At 43.9% G+C, this 23223-nt stretch overlaps 2 protein-coding genes across 2 annotated transcripts in view; one reads left to right on the forward strand and one right to left on the reverse strand.

The window, feature by feature from the left end:
• Window positions 1–1792: 1792 nt before the first annotated feature.
• REXO4 (REX4 homolog, 3'-5' exonuclease) lies at window positions 1793–14838 on the forward strand. The gene is made up of 9 exons (XM_060757123.2): window positions 1793–1932; window positions 4398–4648; window positions 5814–6088; window positions 6187–6318; window positions 8296–8489; window positions 12454–12542; window positions 12677–12751; window positions 13404–13478; window positions 14609–14838. Exons 2-9 carry the CDS (start codon window positions 4427–4429, stop codon window positions 14723–14725), a joined length of 1179 nt encoding a protein of 392 aa, XP_060613106.2. The 5' UTR covers window positions 1793–1932; window positions 4398–4426; the 3' UTR covers window positions 14726–14838.
• A 94-nt stretch (window positions 14839–14932) lies between these two features.
• The window catches only part of STKLD1 (serine/threonine kinase like domain containing 1), a 30271-nt gene continuing 21980 nt past the window's right edge, over window positions 14933–23223 (reverse strand). The window contains exons 15-20 of the mRNA XM_067471988.1: window positions 22924–23052; window positions 21246–21374; window positions 18513–18653; window positions 17366–17445; window positions 15895–15942; window positions 14933–15076 (exon numbers count right to left, since the gene is read on the reverse strand). Coding sequence (XP_067328089.1) covers window positions 15068–15076; window positions 15895–15942; window positions 17366–17445; window positions 18513–18653; window positions 21246–21374; window positions 22924–23052 — 536 coding nt within the window. The 3' untranslated portion in view covers window positions 14933–15067. The remainder of the gene's footprint in view (window positions 15077–15894; window positions 15943–17365; window positions 17446–18512; window positions 18654–21245; window positions 21375–22923; window positions 23053–23223) is intronic.

A 23223-nucleotide genomic window follows, 5' to 3' on the forward strand; every position in this document is an offset into this window, starting at 1 on the left:
TTTGTTCGTTTTCATGGTCTCCTCCTTTCTGTTGAAATTGTCCACTAAACTAAACTAAATGTACAACAGAACTAAAATTACAACAGCAAAACAGCAGAGAGGAAATAACCAAGCACATCTTAACACCTCTCAACAAAAGATTCCCCCAGGCTCAGCCAGGCCTTTAAATGCTAATGAAGGTGGTCAGTTAAAACATTCACACCTAGCTCCAGCAGAGAAGAGCTCTTTGCCCCACCCCAGCCGTTCCACAGATATATAAACCCATTGTCCTAATTCCAACAGACCTCACTACCTCTGAGGATGCTTGCCATAGATGCAGGCAAAATGTCAGGAGAAAATGCCTCTAGAACATGGTCATATAGTCCGAAAAAAACCACAAGAACCTAGTTATTCCAGCCATAGAAGCCTTCGACAATACAATGTAATGTTCGTTTGTGGGATTAACAGAACTCAAAAACCACTGGATGAATTGACACCAAATTTGGACATGATACACTTAACAACCCAATGTATGTCCTAAACGTTTAAAAAAATGATTTTGTCATTTAAGAGTTTAGTTGCTGGGATTTATAGTTCATGTACAATCCAAGAGCATTCTAATTGAACTAAAATTGGCACACAGTTCTCCCATGACCAACAGAAAATACTGGAAGGGTTTGGTGGGCAGTGTCCATTGGTTTTGGAGTTGAAGTTGACCTACATCCAGAGATCACAGTGGACTCAAACAATGATGGATCTGGACCAAACTCTACACAAATACCCAATATGCCCAAATGTGATCACTGGTGGAGTTTGGAGAAAATAGAATCATGACACTCGGGAGTTGTAATTGCTGGGATTTATAGTTCGCCTACAATGAAAGAACATTCTGAACTCCACCAATGATGGAATTGAACCAAACATGGCATACAGGACTTCCATGATCAACAGAACACACTGGAAGGGTTTGGTGGGCATTGCCTTGAGTTTGGGAGTTGTAGTTCACCTACATCCAGAGAGCACTGTGGACTCAAACAATGATGGATCTGGACCACACTTGACACAAATATTCCATATGCCTAAATATGAACACAGATAGAGTTTGGAGGAAATAGACCTTGACATTTGGGATTTGTAGTTACTGGGATTATAGTTCACTACAATTAAAGAGCATTCTGAAACCCACAAACGACAGAAATGGGGCAAACTTCCCACACAGAACACTGGTGGAGTTTGGGGGAAAATAGAATCTTGACATTTGGGAGTTGTAGTTGCTGGGATTTGTAGTTCACCTACAGTCAAAGAGCATTCTGAACCCCACCAACTATAGAATTGGGCCAAACCTCCTACACAGAACCCCCATGACCACCAGAGTGGGCCACAGCAACACGTGGCAGGGGACGGCTAGTGTGTGTGTGTACATATAATATGATAAACCATAGAGAATATAACCAATCTATATTATATTATTAATATAATAGGAACATGAATATAGATAAGTCAAGGGTCTTTCTAGTCCAGTGGTTCTCAACCTGGGGTCCCCAGATGTTTTTGGCCTTCAACTCCCAGAAATCCTAACAGCTGGTAAACTGGCTGGGATTTCTGGGAGCTGTAGGCCAAAACACCTGGGAACCCACAGGTTGAGAACCACTGTTCTAGTCTAACCCGTTTGCATTGCTGAGCTTCTCCAGTCTGTTCAAGGAGCTCAAGGGGTCCTATGGGCAAGGCCATTGTCTGGCCTTTAAAAGAGGCCTCGCCTTAGCCACGCCCCCGGAACCTTGGAACTCGCGCCCGTGTTTCCTCCCGAGCCCGGCGGAGGGACGGCGCCACTTCCGGCCTATAGGTTTGAACACCTCAAGAAGTTGAAGGGTTTCCTTTTGGGAGAGACGTTCCCAGAAGAGGCACATCTGGCTGGCTGGCTGTACACGCGCAGGGTGTCACGCTGCTTTGCGGGTATTTTAAGAGCTTTCAGCATTTGTTTTTAACCGTGATAAAGGCCGAATTTTATATATATGTATATGGAACATACATAAAATGAATGTGTGTGTGTGTGTGTGTGTGTGTATATATATATATATATATATACACACATACATACATACATACATGTAATATATACACATATAAATGATGTATTATATATATGTGTGTGTGTATGTATATATATATATATAATGTATATAATTATTTTCTAATGCTTACATGTTTTATGTATTTTTAAAAGTGGACTTCTTAGATAGATAGATAGATAGATAGATAGATAGATAGATAGATACACACACGTGTGTGTGTGTATGTGTGTGTGTAGAATCCTAGAGTTGGAAGAGACCTGGTGGGCCATCATCCAGTCCAACCCCATTCTGCCAAGAAGCAGGAAAATCGCATTCAAATCACCCCCAACAGATGGCCATCCAGCCTCTGTTTAAAAGTCTCCATAGAAGGAGCTTCCACCACACTCCGGGGCAGAGAGTTCCACTGCTGAACAGATCTCACAGTCAGAAAGTTATACATATATATGTATAGCTCCATGCAGTCATGCCATTAGGTTAGCGCCATCTCTAATGGTATTCCGCAAAAAAGTAAAGACCTGGTTATTTCAGCAGGCGTTCGAATAATTAGTGCAATGACTGGTAATGACATAGGAATGGAAGAATGGATGACGAATCTGGATCGTGTTTTTAGTGATGAGATGCTAGTGATTGGTTATTATAGTAATTTGTGTACTAACTGTGTATTGATTAGGTTGTTAACTCTTTTTATATTGGTGTATTCAACTTTGCTGTTTCCTGTGTGTTGTGAACCGCTGTGAGTCGCCTCCGGGCTGAGAATAGCGGTATAGAAGTAAAGTAAATAAATAAAATAAATAAAAATAAATTGGAGGTGTCTACGGACAACGCTGGCTCTTCGGCTTAGAAATGGAGATGAGCACCACACCCCAGAGTCAGACATGACTGGACTTCATGTCAGGGGACTACCTTTACCTTATAGCCCCCCCCCCCGATGGCACAGTTGGTTAAACTGCTGACCTGCAGAACTTGCTCACCAAAAGGTCAGCGGTTCTAATCTAGGGAGTGGCATGAGCTCTCACTGTTAGCCCCAGCTTCTGCCAACCTAGCAGTTCAAACACATGCAAATGTGAGTAGATCAATAGGGCTCGCTCCGGTGGGAAGGTCATGGCACTCCATGCAGTCATGCCAGTGGCCACATGACCTTGGAGGTGTCTACAGACAACGCTGGCCCTTCAGCTTAGAAATGGAGATGAGCCCCAGAGCCCCAGAGTCAGACACAACTAGACATAACTAGAGGGGAAAGTCTTTACCTCAATTATAAAGTAAAATACTTTGCCCTCTGTAACCCCTTGTGGATCACAAGGTCAGCAGTTTAAATCCGGAGAGCGGGGTGAGCTCCCAGTGTTAGACCCAGCTCCTGCCAACCTAGCAGTTTAAAAACATGCCAATGTGAGTAGATCAATAGGTACTGCTCCAGCAGTCATGCCAGTGGCCACATGACCTTGGAGGTGTCTATGGACAACGCCGGCACTTCAGCTTAGAAATGGAGATGAGCACCAGACTTGGACAGAACTATATGTAATGACAGGGGAAAACCTTTACCTTTACCATATATTTGTGTGTGTGTATGTGTGTATACACACACACACACATCCTATTCTGATATTTGTATGTTGCATCACTATTTTAAATAGTGTTATATTGACTTCTCATACAATAATAATAATATTTATTTATACCCCGCCACCATCTCCCCAAGGGCACTCAGGGTGGCTTACATGAGGCCAAGCCCAACAGCACATCAGTAAAACAACAGTATATCAGTAAAACAATAGTATATATATATATCTGAGAAGTTAGTATAACACAGTATAACTTCTCAGATTTAATTATATATATATATATATATACACACACACATACACACACCCACACATACATATACATCTATATTAATATTAGGGGCCCCGCGGTGGTCCAGTGGGTTAAACCACTGAGTTGCTGAACTTTCTGACTGAAAGGTCAGCAGTTTATTCTGGGGAGCGGGGTGAGCTCCAGCTGTTAGGTCCAGCTTCTCCCATGAATACATTTAATGTCAAGGGGAAACCTTTACCTTTACTATCGATATAATAATATATTTGATTTAAATTATTATTATTATTATTATTATTATTATGAGATGGTTATTATCATAAGTGATAACATGTAATACATTATTTATATTATTATCTTTATTATTTTGAGGTTATTATTATCATCATAATAAAAAAAGCAAAGTTTTGGCAGTTTAATAAAGTTTTCCCATGTTTTTATGACAGAACCAATTAGGATGTAATGACATTTATAACCCAGGAACATAAATTGTAGTGTGACATGGTGTAATAATAAATTGTATTTCCCCCTTTTCAGAATCAGTGGAATGATTCTGTCGCCTCAAGATGGCAAAAACTAAAGCTAAAGCATCACAAACCCCATCGGACAAATCTGTCTCAAAGGCTGAGAGCCATAAAAGAAACCTTAAGAAGAAGAAGAAAATACTGTTTTGGAAAAAGAAAATGAAAGGAGCAGAGAAGAAAACGCAAAAGGATCCCGAGAAAACGGCAGAGTTGCCTCCGAAAACGGCTGAGGAGGTTTCCGCCAATTGGAAGGCCTTGCAGGAGGTACAAAGGGGCAGCTCCAGAATCACCTCTGACGCATAACGCGGTAGAACAGGATTTGAAAAAATGTTCTGTCCCTGGTTTGAAAGTGTTATTCCTATGTAATTGTCCTTTGAAAGGAGTCGCTGTCCTCCAGAAACTTCGTTTTTGTTGACGCAATTAAAAACTTGTGGATGGGCCAAATGTAAGAATTAAAAATTTAAAATGCTAGGCATGTCCAGGGAAGTAGGTTGGATATTTTAAGATAGGTGGGCATGCAGACAGTGGAACTCTCTGCCCCGGAGTGTGGTGGAGGCTCCTTCTTTGGAAGCTTTTAAACAGAGGCTGGATGGCCATCTGTCAGGGGTGATTTGAATGCAATATTCCTGCTTCTTGGCAGGGGGTTCTATTATTATATTGTATGTATTCAGGGTTGAGACCCGAGGAGGAGATATTTATGCTATTATATATTATGCTATTACAGCATTTTATGCTATTATGTATATATATGTGTGTGTGTGTGTGTGTGTGTGTGTATATATATAATGCTATTACATTATACTATTACAGCATTTTATGGTATTATGTATATGTGTGTATAATGTTATTATACATTATGCTATACAACATTTTATGCTATTATGTATATAGTATATATATAATGATATAACATTATGCTATAATTGCATTTTATGCTATTATGTTGTGTGTGTATATATAGTGCTATTATACATTATGCTATTACAGCTTTTTATGTGATTATGTTTATGTGTGTATATAATATATAGATATAATGCTATTACATTATGCTATTACAGCATTTTATGCTATTATGTGTGTTTAATGTATATAATGCTATTATACATTATGCTATATAATGTTATTATATGTTATTTTAATACAGTAATCCATGCTATTCTGTATACGTGTGTGTGTGTATAATGCTAAAATACATAATAGCATATATATATATATATATATATATATGCTATTATGTATTTTATGCATATATATGTATATATATATAGATAGATAGAGAGAGAGAGAGAGAGCTCTTATTCGTGCTATAGCAAGATGTCCCTCTTGCAAAACCCAGGAACAACAAACCTAGTGTTCTACAGTGTTGTTGTTATTATCATTCTTACTCTTAAATGGAAAAGCTAACATGGTGGTTCTCATTCCTCTTAAGCTTCTCAAGCAGAAGGATCCCCCTGCACTTGACCATTCCTCCAAGAAGAAGGAGGAGGAGGCCATAAGAGCAAAGGGGGTGATGCCGACCCCGAAGGAGAAGGAGGAGGCGCAAAAAGGGGCCAATGGCGCTTCTGTGAAACCGGGAGCAGCCAAATCCGGAGGCAAGAAGGCGAAGAAGAGGCCTGCCTTGGGCCAAGAAGGCGGCAGGAGGAAAGGGGGACGACAGGCCCCGGAGGCACACAAAGGGCCGGAACCCGAGCCCCGGGCAGCAGAGTGAGTCTTCATGGCCTCGCCTGGCATCTCTTTCTGGGAAGAAGGGTGTCCTCTCTCTGAAGGGGGCCCTGTTTGCAGCTTTGCCTTCTTTCTTCCAGCATCTGGTTTGATGACGTTGACCCAGACGACATTGAGGCCGCCTTGGGGCCGGAAGTGGCCAGAGTGGCCCGGAAGAACCTGGGGATCAAGGAAAAGGAGACGAGGCTGGAGAAGGAAGGAGCCTTCGAGGGGTGAGTGCCCAGAAGGCCGAGCTGGTTGCCATTCGCTTCAGAATATAATATATTGTTGGCTCATGTTTATCTTGGTGTCCTCATGGACAACAAGTTAAACATGAGCCAACAATGTGATGCGGAGGCAAAAAAAAGCCAATGGGATTTTGGATCTAGTGTCTAGATCCAGGGAAGTCATGCTCCCCATACTCAATTCTGCCTTGGTTAGACCACACGTGGAATCACACTGTGTCCAATTCTAGTGAGGGTCTGTTACTCACTAGATTTTTATTTATTTATTATTTACAACATTTATATGCCACCCTTCTCACCCAGAAGGGACTCAGAGCAGCTTACAAGAAATATGTAAATGCAATATATTATGTTATTAGCATAGCACAATATTAGTATTATGTATTACTATATTGTACTATATCAGTATATACTGTAATGTTATTAGTAGTATTACATGTAATATAAAATATACAGTGTTCCCTTGCTACTTCGTGGTTCGCTTTTCGCGGACTCGCCTTTTTTTGCAGGTTTTTGCCTCCCAGTTTATGAATGGTTGTCATTGCCCAGAGCAGTGTTCTAATCCCACCTCCTGGCAACGATAGAGTGTGGAAGGGGGTGTCACCCTTCCCTTCGGGAGAGGCAGCCAATCAAGAGAGATTGCAAAGCAATGCAGAGATAGCTAGCAAAAAAAAAGAGATGTGTGGTGCCTTCTGCCTCACCCTCAGAACGCAATATACATATATAGCATCCCACTTCGCGGATGTTCATTTTTTGCAGATGTTCCTGGAACATAACACCCATGATAAGTGAGGGAACACTGTAGAATAATAATAATAATAATATATTGTATTACATTATAATATTATCTATATTATATCGTATTGTATTGTATTACATTACTAGCTGTACCTGCCACACGTTGCTGTGGCCAACCTTCCCTCCCTCTTTCTCTCCTTCCTTCCCTCTTTCCTTCCTTTTCTCTTTTTCTTTCCCTATCTCTCTTCTTTCTTCCATCTCCACCTGTTTCTTTCCTCCCTTTCTTTGCTCCTTGGCTACATCCTTCCTTCCCTATCTTTTGTTCCTTCTCTCCTTCCTTCCCTCTCTTTTTCCTTTCACTTTTTTTATTTCCTTCTCTCCTTCCTTGTTTTTCTATCTTTCTTTCTTTCCTTCTTTCCCTCCCTGCTTCTCTCCTTCCTTCCTTCCCTCTTTCTCTCGTTACTTCTTGACTGTCCCTTCCATTTAATATTGTATTTGTATCTTACATAGAAAGAAGGAAAGGAAGAAGGAAGGAAGGAGGGACAGGAGGGAAGGAAAAAGGAAGGGAGGGAGGGAAAGAAGGGAAGGAAGAAAAAGAAAGAAGGAGGGACAGGGAGGGAGGGAGGAGAAGGAAGGAAGGAGGGAAAGAAAGGAGGGAGGGAAGGAAATGAAGGGGAAGGAAATGAAGAAAGGGAAAGAAGGAGGGTGGGAGGGAGGAAAGGAAGGAAGGAAGGGAAGGAGGGAAAGAAGGAAAGGAAGGAGAAGGAAAGAAGAAAAGGAAAGAAAGGAACGGAGGAAAGAAGGGAAGGGAGGGAGAGAGAGAAGGAAGGTCCTTCCTCGCCTCCTCCTCCCCTCCTTCTTTGCTCCATTGCTGCTGCTGGCACTCATCCGCCCTTTCCTCTTCCAACAGGGAAAGGAGGAGGAGACTGTCCTCCTGACATAGGAGGGAAAGAGAAGGGGCTGCATGCTGCAAGCCTCCACCTCCACTCCACTCGCTTGTGTGTGTGTGTGTGTGTTGCGATTAACACAAACAAACATTACATTTTTATTTATATAGATAAGCACAGCACAGGAGACAAGATGGAATGGTCTTCCTGGCCCCTCTCCTCACTCTGTGTGTGTGTGTAAAGAGAGAGGGAGAAATGTTCTATATCTTGATAAACTACTGTCCATTCTTCTGAATGGCACTCGGTTTGCCCACTGGAGTCCCCTTTCCCTCCCACGCAGCCTGACCAAAGTGGTGGCCCTGGACTGCGAGATGGTGGGGACGGGCCCCGACGGGGAGGACAGCGTGGCTGCCCGCGTCTCCGTGGTCAACCGCTTCGGCCGCTGTGTCTATGACAAGTTCATCCGGCCAAACGAGAAAGTGACCGACTACCGGACCAAGGTCAGCGGCATCCGGCCTAAGCACCTCAAGGCAGGTGGGGAGACCTCATCATCATTATTATGCTCTGCAGCTCTATAATGTTTATTACTGGAGTATCAATGCCCTTATTTCCTTATTACCAGTATTATTATATTTATTTATACCTCACTTTATCTCCCCAAAGGGAACCCATATTATTATTTTATACAATAAATATAATACAATTATATTATTATTATTATTATTGCAGCTGGTTTTTTATGATGATTATTATAATGATGATAATAGCCTCAGAATTACAATAATAATAATCTAAACAATATAAGGTAAGGTTAAGGTTTTCCCCTGACATTAAGTTCAGTTGTGTCTGACTCTTGGGATTGGTGCTCATCTCAATTTCTAAGCCGAAGAGCCGGCATTGTCCGTAGACGCCTCCAAGGTCATGTGGCCGGCATGACTACATGGAGTGCCCTTACCTTCCCTATTGATTTACTCACATATGGCATATTTTTGAACTGCTAGGTTGGCAGAAGCCGGGGCTAACAGGAGGAGCTCACCCCGCTTCCCGGATTCAAACTTGTGACCTTTCGATCAGCAAGTTCAGCAGCTCAGTGCTTTAACCCACTGCACCACCAGGGGCTCCTAAACATTATAATATATTATATATTATTCATATATTACATATTATTTATATTATACCTATCTATATATTATCATCATCATCAACAACAACAACACAGTGTTCCTGGGTTGTGAATGTTCTTATTTCCTAATTGGTTCTATCCTAAAAAACATTTATAGAAAACTTTATGAAACTGCCAGAACTTTGTTTTTTGATGATGATAACGATGATGATGATAGCCGCAGAATTACAATATAATAATAATATTCTGGTCACTTCTGGTGTGATTTGAACCGGTGACCTTTTGGTCGGCAAGTTCAGCAGCTCAGCGGTTTAATCCACTGCGCCACCGGGGGCTCCATTATTATATGATGTCTATATTATAATTATCATCAAAAACAACACTATGTGACACTATGATTGTTGTTCCTGGGTTTTCAGTGTAATTTCCTTTTAGCAACAGAAGGGTAAACTTTGGGGTTGCAGAATGAAGGGACTTTAACTGACTTGGTTCAATGCTGTGGAGTGTTGGGGGTGTAGTTTTGCAAGGCCTTGAGCCTTTTCTTGATGCCTCTCCAAAGGACAAATCCCAGGATTGTATAGCATGGAGTCAATGCCATTAAATGAGAGGTGAGGTCCCTCAAAGAGGAATTTCTGAAGCAGCTTCCTCTTTGGCATGGGCTCAGAGCTAAGATGATCACCGTATGATGCGAAACTCATGTGCTCCCTGATTTTGGTAAAGTCATTGAGCCCAAAAAGGGTAGGTATGGCATAGTTTTGAACTGCTAGGTTGGCAGAAGCAGGGGCTAACAGGAGGAGCTCACCCCGCTTCCCGAATTTGAACTTGTGACCTTTCGATGGTTAGGTAGGCGGATGGGTAGGTAGGTAGGTAGATAGGTAGGTGGATGTGTGGATGGATTGATAGGTGAGTGGGATGGATTGGGTGGGTGGGTGGATGGATAGGTAGATGGATGGGTGAATAGATGGATGGGTGGATGGATAGATAGGTAGGTAGATGAATGGGTGGGTGGGTGGGTGGATGAATGGATGGATGGATGGGTGGATGGATGGACAGGTAGATGGATGGATGGGTGGATAGATGGATGGATAGGTAGATGGATGGGTGGATAGATGAATGAATGGATGGATAGGTAGATGGATGGATGGATGGGTGGGTGGGTGGGTGGATGGATAGGTAGGTAGGTAGGTAGGTAGGTAGGTAGGTAGGTAGGTGAATGGGTGGGTGGGTGGATGGATGGATGAATGGATAGGTAGATGGATGGATGGATGGATGGACAGATAGGTAGATGGATGGGTGGATAGATGGATGGATAGATAGGTAGATGGATGGGTGGATAGATGGATGGATAGATAGGTAGATGGGTGGGTGGATAGATGGATGGATAGATAGGTAGATGGGTGGGTGGATGGGTGGATAAATGGGTAGATGGATGGATTAATGGATAGGTAGATGGATGGATGGATAAATGGGTGGATGGATGGAAAGATAGATAGGTAGATGGATGGGTGGATAGATTATTTATTTATTTATTTATTATTTAGAGCTTTTATAATCGGGTCTTCTCAACCTCCGAAGAGGGACTCAGGCCGGCTAACAGCAGGAAATTCATACACAAGTAGAATAAAACATAATAGCATCGTAATACATTAATACATAAAATACATTCAAATACAGATCATACAATTACAAAAAGCCAGGTCGTCAAAGTAAAATCATAAATTCATCACCATCCGCCAGTGTGGTCAGCAGTTATTGACTCGATCATCATTCTGCAAATGCTATATTCCGAAGCCAAGATTTTACCAGCTTTCTGAAAGTCAGGAGGGAAGGGGCAGATCTAATCTCCAGCAGGAGGCAGAGCCGAGGGGCCACCACCGAGAAGGCCGTCCCTCGTCCCCACCAAATGCGATTGCGAAGGTAGTGCGACCGAGAGCAGGGTCCCTCCAGAAGATCTTAACAACCTTGATGGTTCATAGGGGAAAATCCGTTCGGACAGGTAAACTGGGCTGGAGTCATTTAGGGATTTATAGGTCAGCACCAGCACTTTGAATTGTGCTCGGAAGCTAATTAGCAGCCAGTGGAGCTGACGCAGCAGAGGAGTAGTATGCTCCCTATACCCCGCTCCTGTTAGTAATCTGGCTGCTGCTCGTTGGACTAGTTGAAGCTTCCGGGCAGTCTTCAGAGGCAACCCCACACAGAGAGCGTTGCAGTAGTCTATACGGGATGTAACCAGAGCGTGGACCACCATGGCCAAGGATAGATGGATGGATAGATGGGTAGATGGATGGGTGGATGGATGGATAAATGGATGGATGGAAGAATGGGTAGATAGGTAGGTAGATAGGTTGGTGGATGTGTGGATGGATGGATGGATAGGTGAGTGGGATGGGTTGGGTGGGTGGATGGATAGATGGGTGGTGGGTGGATTGATAGATAGGTAGATGAGTGGGTGGATAGATGGATGGATAGGTAGGTAGATGAATGGTTGGGTGGATGGATGGATAGATAGGTAGATGGAAGGGTGGGTGGATAGGTAGGTAGGTAAGTGGATGCAGTGATGGGTGGGTGGGGTGGATGGATGGGTGGATAGATGAATGGATAGATAGGTAGATGGATGGGTGGATAGATGGATGGATAGGTAGATGGAAGGGTGGGTGGGTGGGTGGGTGGGTGGGTGGATGGATGGATGGATAGATAGATAGATAGATAGATAGATAGATAGATAGATAGATAGGAGGGTGGATGGGTGGATGAATAGGTAGGTAGATAGGTAAGTGGATGGATTGATGGGTGGGTGGGTGGATGGATGAATTGATAGGTTGATGGGTGGGTGGGTGGATGGATGGATGGATGGAAAGATAGGTAGATGGGTGGGTGGATGGATGGATAGATAGATAGATAGATAGATAGATAGATAGATAGATAGATAGAAGGGAGGGTGGATGGGTGAGTGGGTGGATGGATGGGTGAGTGAGTGGGTGGGTGGGTGGGTGGATAGGTGGATAGGTAGGTAGGTGGATGGATGGATGGATAGATTAATAGGTGGGTGGATGGGTTGGGTGGATGAATGGATAGATAGGTAGGTAGATGGATGGATGGATGGGAGGGTGGATAGACAGATACTACAGCATTTTGAGATTGCAGTACAGCGACCACGTGTGCACAGGCCAAAGAAAGGATGGATGGACACCCAGAGAGACATCATCAAATACACTATTAATAAAGACATCTACCAGAGACCTGAGGAGGCCCAAAACAAAGCCCTGTGGAAACGACAGTCACAATGCTCAGCCCTCCATTGGGAAAAGAGCTTGGAGAAAAGAATTATTACTGGGTAGACGTTACCCTGACCCTCTGTTTCTGTGCCTCCTCCAGGCGAAGACTTCAAAGTGGTGCAGGCGGAAGTGGCCAGTATCCTGAAGGGGCGGATCCTGGTTGGCCACGCTGTGCACAACGACCTCAAGGTATGGAGCCCGGTTCTAGCCATTCTCCCCCCTTTCCCCACGCAAAGGACCCATAAATAACCCTCGAGGCCTTCCTCTCTGGCAAGACCAAATCCTCGAGCAACACCTTTTCAGGGAAAACGGTCTCCTTTCAGATCCTGTTCCTTGACCATCCGAAAAAGAAGACCCGGGACACCCAGAAGTACAAACCCTTCCGGCAGCAAGTCAAGGTCAATCTGGGCCGCCATCTGTCGGGAGGGATTGGATGGTGCTTGCCTTGCATAACAGCAGAAATGGGGTTGGACTGGATGGCCTCTGAGAGTCCCTTCCAGCCTTAGAATTCCATGATATCTCTTCCCTCTCTCCCTCTCTCTCTTAATCATAGCTATTACATGGGGTTGGACTGGATGGCCTCTGGGTGCCCCTTCCAACTCTAGGATCTTATTATAGATATGAACATAAGAGATGGAACTGGGTGGCCCTTGGGAGTCCCTTCCACCATTAGAAGCCTTTGCTTCTATAGCCCTATATCTCTTTGAATGTGGTAATGTTGATGAGGGTGGATGGTCATCTATTGGGAGGGATCTAATGGTGCTTTTCCCACCTAGAAAAAGGGGGTTGGACTGGATGGCCCTTGGGAGTCCTTTCCACCATTAGGAGCCTTTGCTTCTATAGCTCTATTTCTCCATGAATCTGCTGATACCCATGAGGTGGCCATCTGTCGGGAGGGATTCGATTGTGCCTCCCTTTATGGCAGCAACGGGGCAGGACTGGATGGCCTTTGGGATCCCTTCCAATTCTAGGAGTCCATCCATGGTCCATGTGATCTTTTCCAACTCTATTATGTTATGATTCTCTCTGTCCTCCTTCCTCTCCCTTTAGAGCGGGAAGCCTTCCCTGAAGCTGCTGTGCGAGAAGCTGCTGAATGTGAGAATCCAGACCACGGAACACAGCTCGGTAGGAGCCTTTTTGGGAGGAGAAGAAGAAGAGAGGGGATCAGTGGCGGTGGTGGTGGGGGGGGGGGGGGGTACTGATGGCTGTTTGTCATCACATAATAGTCACACTTTTAAATCCCTTTTTTGGATCAAAAAAAGGGGGGTGCGACTATTACGCGATGCAAAAAAATATGCCTTTGAATTTCCGTTTTTTTGGGGGGGGGGGGTTGTTTACACCTCAAAGGCATGAGGAGGACCTCAAAGGAAGGAAGATTTTCCACCCTTTTCCTTCTTTCTCCAAAGGCAAGACAGTTTGCAAAACCTGGAATGCAGCTCTTGGGAGGAAGGAGGGAAGATTCGAGCCTCAAGGGTTTTATTCGTATTTTTAAAAACTGCCTTAAGGCAGGGAGGGAGGGAGGGAGGAAGAGAAGGAAAGGCATGAAAGGAAGTGGAAGGAAAAGGCAGGCAGAGGAAAAGGAGGAAGGAAAAACCTAAGGAAAGAAGGAAAGAAAGAGGAGCAAGGAAGGGAGGAAAAGGAAAAAAAGGAAGAAATTGAAGGAAGGAAGAGCAAGGGAGGGGTGGAAGGAAAGAAGAGTAAGGAAAGAACAGGAAGGAAGGAGAAGAAATTGGAGGAGGAGGAAGGAAGGAAAGGAAGGGGAAGGAAAGAAGGAAGAAAAGGAAATGAAATGGAAGGAAGAGTAAAGAAAGAAGAGGAAGGAAGGAAGGAAGGAAGGAGAAGAACGGGGGAAATTGAAGGAAGGAGGAAAGAAAGGGGAAGGAAAGAAGAACTGAAGGAAGGGAAGAAGGGGAAGAGGGCAGGAAGGAAGGAGAAGAAGAGAGGTAGGTAAGGAAGGGGAAGAAAGGAAAGGAAGAGGAAGAAAAGGAGGAGAAATCAGCCTCAAACAGCTCTGTGACTATTATGCGAGGAACAAAAAAAATACCATTTTTTTTGCCACCCCAAAACTGGGAGCGCGACTATTATGTGAGGAAATTTTGCACTTTTCTTGACTGTTTTGGAGAGGGCCTTGCAGTGCCTTTGGAATTCCCCTTTGTGTGTGTGTGTGGGGGGGGGGGGGATGTTTCCTCCTTTTGCTGTGTTGTGCCAGGCCTGGAAGGAATGCCTTCCATGCGTTGTCTGTTTCCTGGTTCCAGGTGCAAGACGCGCAGGCAGCCATGAGGCTGTACGTGACAGTGAAGCGGGAGTGGGAGGCCTCCCTCCAGGAAAAGAAGCAGCAGAAGCCGGCGCCCCCCAGAGGCAACAAGGACTGAGCCGGACTTTCCCCCCTTCCTCCCTCTTTGTGCCCTTTCCTGAAGCACGACCCTTTCCTGCCCATTGACCGTCACATTACTATTTTGCAAATACAGTTTCTCTGTTTACAGTATTGTTCACTGATCCGCCTCCATCTTTGTGGAATTCCTTATATTGTTTTCCCAGGTCAGTAAGCAGGTTCTGCAAAATCAAGACATGTGCGTTGATTGACAACGTATAACAACACTTTAATAACAACATTTGTAAACCCCTAAATTTCATAAATTAAACGCCCCACCGCAACAGAAAATAGATGTCCCCCGCAACCATTTCTCTGGAAGTAGATGCAGAAAAGGACGAACTCAAGTGTCCTATGGGAAGGAAGCAAGGAGGGAAAAAAGTGTGTTATTATCATTATTATAAATAGGATAATCTCCAAGTGTTATTATTACTCTTGTTTTATATTTTCCAAGAATATTATTATTAGTAGTAGTAGTACTAGTAGTATTTTAAATAAGATAATTTCCAATAATTATTACTGTTATTTTATATTTTCCAAGTGTATTATTATTGTTATCATTGCTATTATTATTTTAAATTAGATAATTTCCATTATTGTAATTATTTTAAATAGGATAATTTCCAAGATTATTATTATTATTATTATTAATAGGATATTTTCCAAGTGTATTATTATTACTATTTTATATTTTCCAAGTGTATTATTATTATTATTATTATTATTATTATTTTAAATTAGACAATTTCCATTATTATTATAATTCCAAGATGATTATTATTATTATTAATAGAATAATTTCCGTGTATTATTATTACTATTATTTTATATTTTCCAAGTGTATTATTATTATTATTATTATTTTAAATTAGATAATCTCCATTATTGTTATTATTTTAAATAGGATAATTTCCAAGATTATTATTATTATTATTATTATTAATAATATTAATAGAATAATTTCCAAGTTGATTATTATTACTATTTTATATTTTCCAAGTGTATTATTATTAGTATTAGTACTAAGTGTATTGTTATTGGTATTAGTACTATAAATTAGATAATTTCCAAATCTATTATTATTATTAGTATTATTATTTTGAATAGGATAATTTCCAAGCTGTTGAGGAATTTATTTTTCTAAATAAATCGTATTTGGAAATGGCTCACCGTCTTGCGCAGCTTGGCAAGCGCTTTTTCAGCCAGATCGACAATTTCCTGAAGAGAGAGAGAAAAGCAGGCGAAACGGCAACAGGTATTAGGTGTCCATTGCTTGGCCTTTTCACCTTTACTAATGAATTTATTATCTGGTATTATTATTACTATTATGAGGGTTGAATGAAAAGTAATGCCTCCACCTTCGTAACTCCTCAACAGATGGCAGTACTGGTATGTGACACGTACTGGCTTGTTCAGTAGATTCTCCTCTACAGTTCAGTTTTGGCAGGAAGCCTTAGCATTGAACGGTTGTGTTGTTAAAGTGCCAAGTATGGAACCCTGCAAAGACGGTCAGTCAGTGCAACTTAAGCAACGTGCAGCCACTGAATTCTTGACAGCAGAAGGTCTCAACATCTTGAAACTTGCTGCCTGGGGGAATCCTTTGTTGGGAGGTATGAGCTGGCCCTTATGGTATTCTCGAAGGCTTTCATGGCCAGAATCACTGGGTTGCTGTGCCTTTTCTGGGCTGTATAGTCATGTTCCAGAAGCATTCTCTCCTGACGTTTCACCCACATCTATGGCTGGCATCCTCAGAGGTTGTGAGGTCTGCTGGAAACTAGCAAAGTGAGGTTTATATATCGGTGGAATAATATCCAGGGTGGGGGGATGCTTGCCTTAGATGCAGGCGAAATGTCAGGAGAGAATGCCTCTAGACCATGGCCATATAGCCCGAAAAACCTAAAACAACCCAGTGATTCCGGCCATGAAAGCCTTCGACAATACATTAAACAATAATAATTGTCTGTTGGAGGTAGGTGTGAATGTTGCAAATAGCCACCTTGATTAGTATTGAATGGCCTCGAAGCTTCAAAGACTGGCTGATTCGTGCCTGGGGGAATCCTTTGTTGGGAGGCGATTAGCTAGCCCTGAAAACTGCTATGCCATTCAATGCAAATCAAGGTGTCCATTTGCAAGCTTCATACTTGCCTGCGACAGACAAAAGTTCTTTCTCCCACCCTGTACATCATTCCTCAGGGATATAAACTCAATTTTCCTAGTTTCCAACAGACCTCACAACCTCTGAGGATGCCTGCCATAGATGTGGGTGAAACGTCAGGAGAGAATGCTTCTGGAACATGGCTAAACAGCCCGAAAAACTTACAGCAACCCAGTGATTCCGGCCCTGAAAGCCTTTGACAACACATAGTCATTGGGAAACTAGAGCCATATCTGCTCTAGCGGGATGTTTCTGCAGTTTAATAAACCTTTTCCGCATTTTTATGATAGAACCAATTAGGAAATGACATTGATAACCCAGGAACAAAAATGTGACATACATAAATATATATAAATTATATATATAAAAATTATATATATATATATAATAACAATATTAGGATATTATATAATAATATAGTATTATAATTCTAATATAATTGTACTATTCTGCGCCTTTGGGATGATCATTGAGTGGCTTACTGACCAGGCTGGAAGTGAACCGGTCCTTCATTTCGCTGAGCATTTCCGCCATGTTCTGGGAGGCCATCTCCACCACGATTCCGTCTGCAGTTCAGAAAGGAAGAAGAGAAGAAGAGAGGCGTTTCAGTGCAGGGTGAAGGGGAGATGGCCATCTGTTGGGAGGGCTTTGATGGTGCTTTCCCTTCCTAGCCAAAGGGGGTTGGATTAGATGGCCCCTGGGGTCCCTTCCAGCTATTATGATTCGATAATAATAACAATAGTAAAGGTAAAGGTATTCCCCTGACATTAAATCTAGTTGTGTCCAACTCTGGGACTCTGATGCTCCATTTCTAAGTCAAAGAGCCGGCATTGTCTGTAGACACCTCCAAGGTCATGCGGCCACTGGCATGACTGCATGGAGCACCGCTGGAGCAGTACCTATTGATCTACTCAAACTACAAGAGAGGAGATTCCATCTGAACATTAGGAAGAACTTCCTGACTGTGAGAGCCGTTCAGCAGTGGAACTCTCTGCCCCGGAGTGTGGTGGAGGCTCCTTCTTTGGAAGCTTTTAAGCAGAGGCTGGATGGCCATCTGTCAGGGGTGATTTGAATGCAATATTCCTGCTTCTTGGCAGGGGGTTGGACTGGATGGCCCATGAGGTCTCTTCCAACTCTTTGATTCTATGATTCTATACTCACATTTGCATGTTTTTGAACTGCTAGGTTGGCAGAAGCTGGGGCTAACAGTGGGAGCTCAGCCCACTCCCTGGATTCAAACCTTTCGGTCATCAAGTTTAGCAGTCCAATGGTTTAACCCACTGCGCCGCCAGGGGCTCCACAGTAACAATAACAATAGTAAACTGTAAGTCGCTTCTGATGTGAGAGACTTCGCCGTCTGCTAGGATATTACCCGCATGTGTTCCCATCCTGTCCCTATATGGGAAGCTGGGGCTGACAGTTGGGAGCTCTCCCCGTCTTGCGAATTTGAACCGCTGACCTTCAGGTCAGCAGTTCATCTGGCACAAGGGTTTATGCTATGGAATTGTGAGCACTATGGCCACCCTGTCCTTTGCTCCCAGCAACAAAATAAGTCTGCTTGCTACCTGGTTTCTACTCAACTAAAGAAAGTTAGAACACTGTCATGAGATCTTTCCCCGCCTTGGCTGCCCACCGTATTTGAGCATCTCCTGGACGAGGAGGCAGAGGTCCTCCACGACTTCGGGGTCTTCGCGGTGCAGCCGGTAGATCTCCTTCAAGAGGCTCATCCCGCTCCCCGTCGCGTCGGTCAGGATGAAGCGGAATCCCGAGAGGTCTAAGGGAGAGAGTCTTGGGTTTCCTCCCTGGACTGCGCAAGTCTCCAGTCCTCAATGAGCAGCTAGACTTAGATATAGGATTAGAATGAGGGATTCCTCGCCTCACATTCCTGCCTTGACTCTTCTTGCTTGCCACTATCTCCTCCTCTTTGAAGACGTAGCAATGGAATTTGTGATGGATGAGGTAACTTCCTCTTTAAAGGTGATTCTGTATCGCCCTCTCTCTGCCTTTGTCTCCCTTCCTGTGAGGACGCATTTTGCCTTTCTCCAGGCAAAATGTAGCTGCATGGATACTTTTGATAATTTATCCTTTTGCCTTCTTTAGAAGATGAGCTTAGTAAGCTACGAGGGTTGAATGAAAAGTAATGCCTCCACCTTCGTTACTTGGGTTTGGATGGGAATATTTTAATAAATCAAACGCAGAAATAATCCTTACAATGTCCTCTTCAACTACTACTTTTCACTTTTCGACATAATCACCAGACAATTGGATACATTTCTGCCAACAATGAGCAAGTTTCCTGAAGCCGTCAAAGAAGAAGTCGACACTCTGTTTCCGCAACCAGTTTCTCACGGTTCTCTTAACTACTATTCAGTTTTCCACATAATCACCAGACAATTGGATACATTTCTGCCAATAATGAGCAAGTTTCCTGAAGCCGTCAAAGAAGAAGTCGACACTGTTTCCGCAACCAGCGTCTCACGGTTCTCTCAACTACTATTTCGTTTTCCATATAATCACCAGATAATTGGATACACTTCTGCCAATGATGAACAAGTTTCCTGAAGCAGTCACAGAAGAAGTCGACATTCTGTTTACGCAACCAGTGTCTCACGGTTCTCTCAACCACTATTCACTTTTCCACATAATCACCAGACAGTTGGATACATTTCTGCCAATGATGAACAAGTTTCCTGAAGCTGTCACAGAAGAAGTCGGCACTCTGTTTCCGCAACTAGTTCTCTCAACATCTTCATCAGAAGCATAATGATGTCCCCGCAGATCTTCTTTCATTATCGGGAACAGATGGAAGTCAGGTGGTACTAAATCTGGACTGTATGGAGGATGTCATACTGTGTTGAGATCCAGTCTTTGAAGTTCTGCTGTGGTGCGCGCTAATTTCAGGCGTCAGCATCCTGATTACCCATCGTGCACAGATCTTCTGATAGCCAAGCAAAGCAATAATGTGACCCACACGTTCTTGTGAAATGCCGATTATGCTTGAAATTTCTCTCTGAGAGATATGACGATCATCCTGAATCAATCTGTCAACCTTTTGCTTGTGAAACTCGGTGGTTGCTGTCACAGGATGTCCAACTCTTTGTTTGTCACGCAAGTCAGGTGTTCCCACCTCAACATCTTTAAACTTACTCGCCCAATGACGCACAGTACTCACATCAACATAATCACCATAAAAAGCTTGCATTCTCGGATGAATCTCCTTTGGGGTGACACCTTCTGATGTCAAGAATTCAATTACTGCACGTTGCTTAAGCCGCATTGACCGACCGTCTTTGCAGGGTTCCATACTTGGCACTTTAACAACACAACCATTCAATGCTAAGGCTTCCCGTCAAAATGGAACTGTAGAGGAGAGTCTACTGAACAAGCCAGTACCTGCCACATACCAGTACTGCCATCTGTTGAGGAGTTACGAAGGTCTATTCAATGCTAAGGCTTCCCACCAAAATGGAACTGTAGAGGAGAGTCTACTGAACAAGCCAGTACCTGCCACATACCAGTACTGCCATCTGTTGAGGAGTTACCAAGGTCTGTTCAATGCTAAGGCTTCCCACCAAAAAGGAACTGTAGAGGAGAGTCTACTGAACAAGCCAGTACCAGCCACATACCAGTACTGCCATCTGTTGAGGCGTTACGAAGGTCTGCTCAATGCTAAGGTTTCCTGCCAAAATGGAACTGTAGAGGAGAGTCTACTGAACAAGCCAGTACCAGCCACATACCAGTACTGCCATCTGTTGAGGCGTTACGAAGGTCTGCTCAATGCTAAGGTTTCTTGCCAAAATGGAACTGTAGATGAGTCTACTGAACAAGCCAGTACCTGCCGCACACCAGCACTGCCATCTCTTGAAGAGTTACGAAGGTCTGTTCAATGCTAAGGCTTCCCGCCAAAATGGAACTGTAGAGGAGAGTCTACTGAACAAGCCAATACCTGCCACATACCAGCACTGCCATCTGTTGAGGAGTTACGAAGGTGGAGGCATTACTTTTCATTCAACCCTAGTGGTTAGCTCCATGACCCTTTTTTATCTAGAATGGATGTCTTTTTACTTCAGTAAATATATTGTGAACCTAAAGTTCAATATTCAATAAATATTTTGAACCTGAAGTTCTGTCTGTGTAATCCTGTTCCATCCTGTTGAATGGAAGCGGATCCTGGCTCACCACGCATCAGCTTCTGCTTCTGGCGCTCTGCTGTGTTTTTGGTGGCATCACCCCAACTGAGGGTTATTTTGAGCCTAACAGCTCTGATTCCCAACCAAGGGTTATGGGCCCAGAACGCTTTGGGGAGAGCCACCCTTTCTTCTTCCTTTGCCTCCTCTTCCCATGCCTTCCCCCTTTCCCCTGATACCTGAGGTCCGGAGGAGGGCGGCCAGGGCCAGGCAGGCGTTCTTGGCCAGGACGGGGCGCTCCTTGTGCCGCCGAAGAGCCTCCATCAGCAGCAAGGCGTACGGGTCGTGGGCCTCTTCCTCCGCAATACCTGCAGCCAGGCATCAGGCAATGGCAATCATGGCTGTTCCCGCATTGGGCAAATAGCAGAATCCCAGAGTTCGAAGAAACACGCCCCCCCCCCCAAAGGCCATCCAGTCCCATCACCTTTCTGCCAGATGAACCCCATCTGATCCCCCCCGACAGATGGTCATCCAGCCTCATGGGCATTATAAGGGTTCAAGGAGAAATAGGGCTCTAGAGTAAGAAGGGGCACCCCAAGGGGGCCACCCAGTCCAACCCCCTTCTTTCTGCATAAAGGAAGGCACAACCAAAGCCCTCCCAACAGATGGCCATCCAGCCATAGATATGATAGATAGAGATCTATGGATTGATGATTGATATAGGGGCACCCCAAGAGGGCCACCCAGTCCAACCCCTTTCTTTTTGCCATAAAGGAAAAAAACAATTTGATCTCTCCCAACTGATAGACATCCAGTCACAGATATAATAGATGGGTGGATAGATAGATAGATAGATAGATAGATGGATGGATGGATGGATGGATGGATGGATGGATGGATAGATAGATAGATAGATAGATAGATAGATAGATAGATGCATGGGTAGATGGTAGATGTGTGGATGGATGGTAGATGGGTGGGTGGGTGGGTGGGTGGATGGATAGATAGATAGATAGATAGATAGATAGATAGATGCATGGATACCTGGACAGTGGATCGATGGATGGATAGATGGATGGATGGATAAATGGATGCATGAATAGATGCATGGATAGATAGATGGATGGATGGATGGATGGATGGATGGATGGATAGATTGACAGATAGATTCGTAGATGGATGGGTAGATAGATGGATGGATGGATGGATGTGTGGATAGATAGATGGATGGATGGATGGATGGATGGATGGATGGATAGATTGACAGATTCGTAGATGGATGGATGGATGGATGGATGGATGGATGGATGGATGTGTGGATAGATAGATGGATGGATGGATAGATTGACAGATAGATTCGTAGATGGATGGGTAGATGGATGGATGGATGGATATAGACAGACAGACAGACAGACAGATAGATGGGTAGATAGAGGGATAGATGGACAGACAGATGGACAGACAGATGATATGGATGGATAGATGGATGAATAGATAGATGGACAGATTGATGGATGGACAGATAGATATATGTGAATGAGATAGATAGCTGTATATATAATAGATATAGAATCCTAGAGGTGAGAGGAAATATGAAAGGCCCTCCAAGACACCATGAAAGCCTTCCAAACAGATGGCCATCCAGCCATAGATTGATGGCCATCCAGCCATATATAGATGGCCATAGATATGATAGATATCTGTATATAAAATAGATATAGAATCCCAGAGTTGGAAGGGACCCCATCCAATCCCTCCCGACAGATGCCCACCCAGCCTCATAGGCATTAGGAGAAGAAGGGCTCTAGTCAGAAGGGACCCCCCAGAGACCACCCAGTCCAACCCAATTCCTTCTGCCATAAAGGAAGGCACCCCCAAAGCCCTCCCAACAGATGGCCACAAGCGGAGTCTGCTCACCATGAAGGGCCAGGGCCCAGAAAGCGCAGCAGGCGGCTTCGGCCACTTCACCGTGCTCCATGTTGCCGTGAAGGACGAGGGCCACAGCCTCCAGGGCCTCCTTCAGCGGGACTGCGGCCGGGTTCGTCACTGGACACACACACAGAGAGGCCTCCTGATGCAAATGTCTCCCTCTGCTCTCCTCCAATCCCCTTCCTTGTTAGGCTGACACTTCTGAAGGACACGCCCCTTTTTATGCAGATTCTTCCCTGTTCTCCCCTTCTATCTTTTACATTGAAGATGATTTGAATAAAAATGAGC

The sequence above is a fragment of the Anolis sagrei genome, chromosome 11 (assembly GCF_037176765.1).
Source record: "Anolis sagrei isolate rAnoSag1 chromosome 11, rAnoSag1.mat, whole genome shotgun sequence".
NCBI classification, from domain to species: domain Eukaryota; kingdom Metazoa; phylum Chordata; class Lepidosauria; order Squamata; family Dactyloidae; genus Anolis; species Anolis sagrei.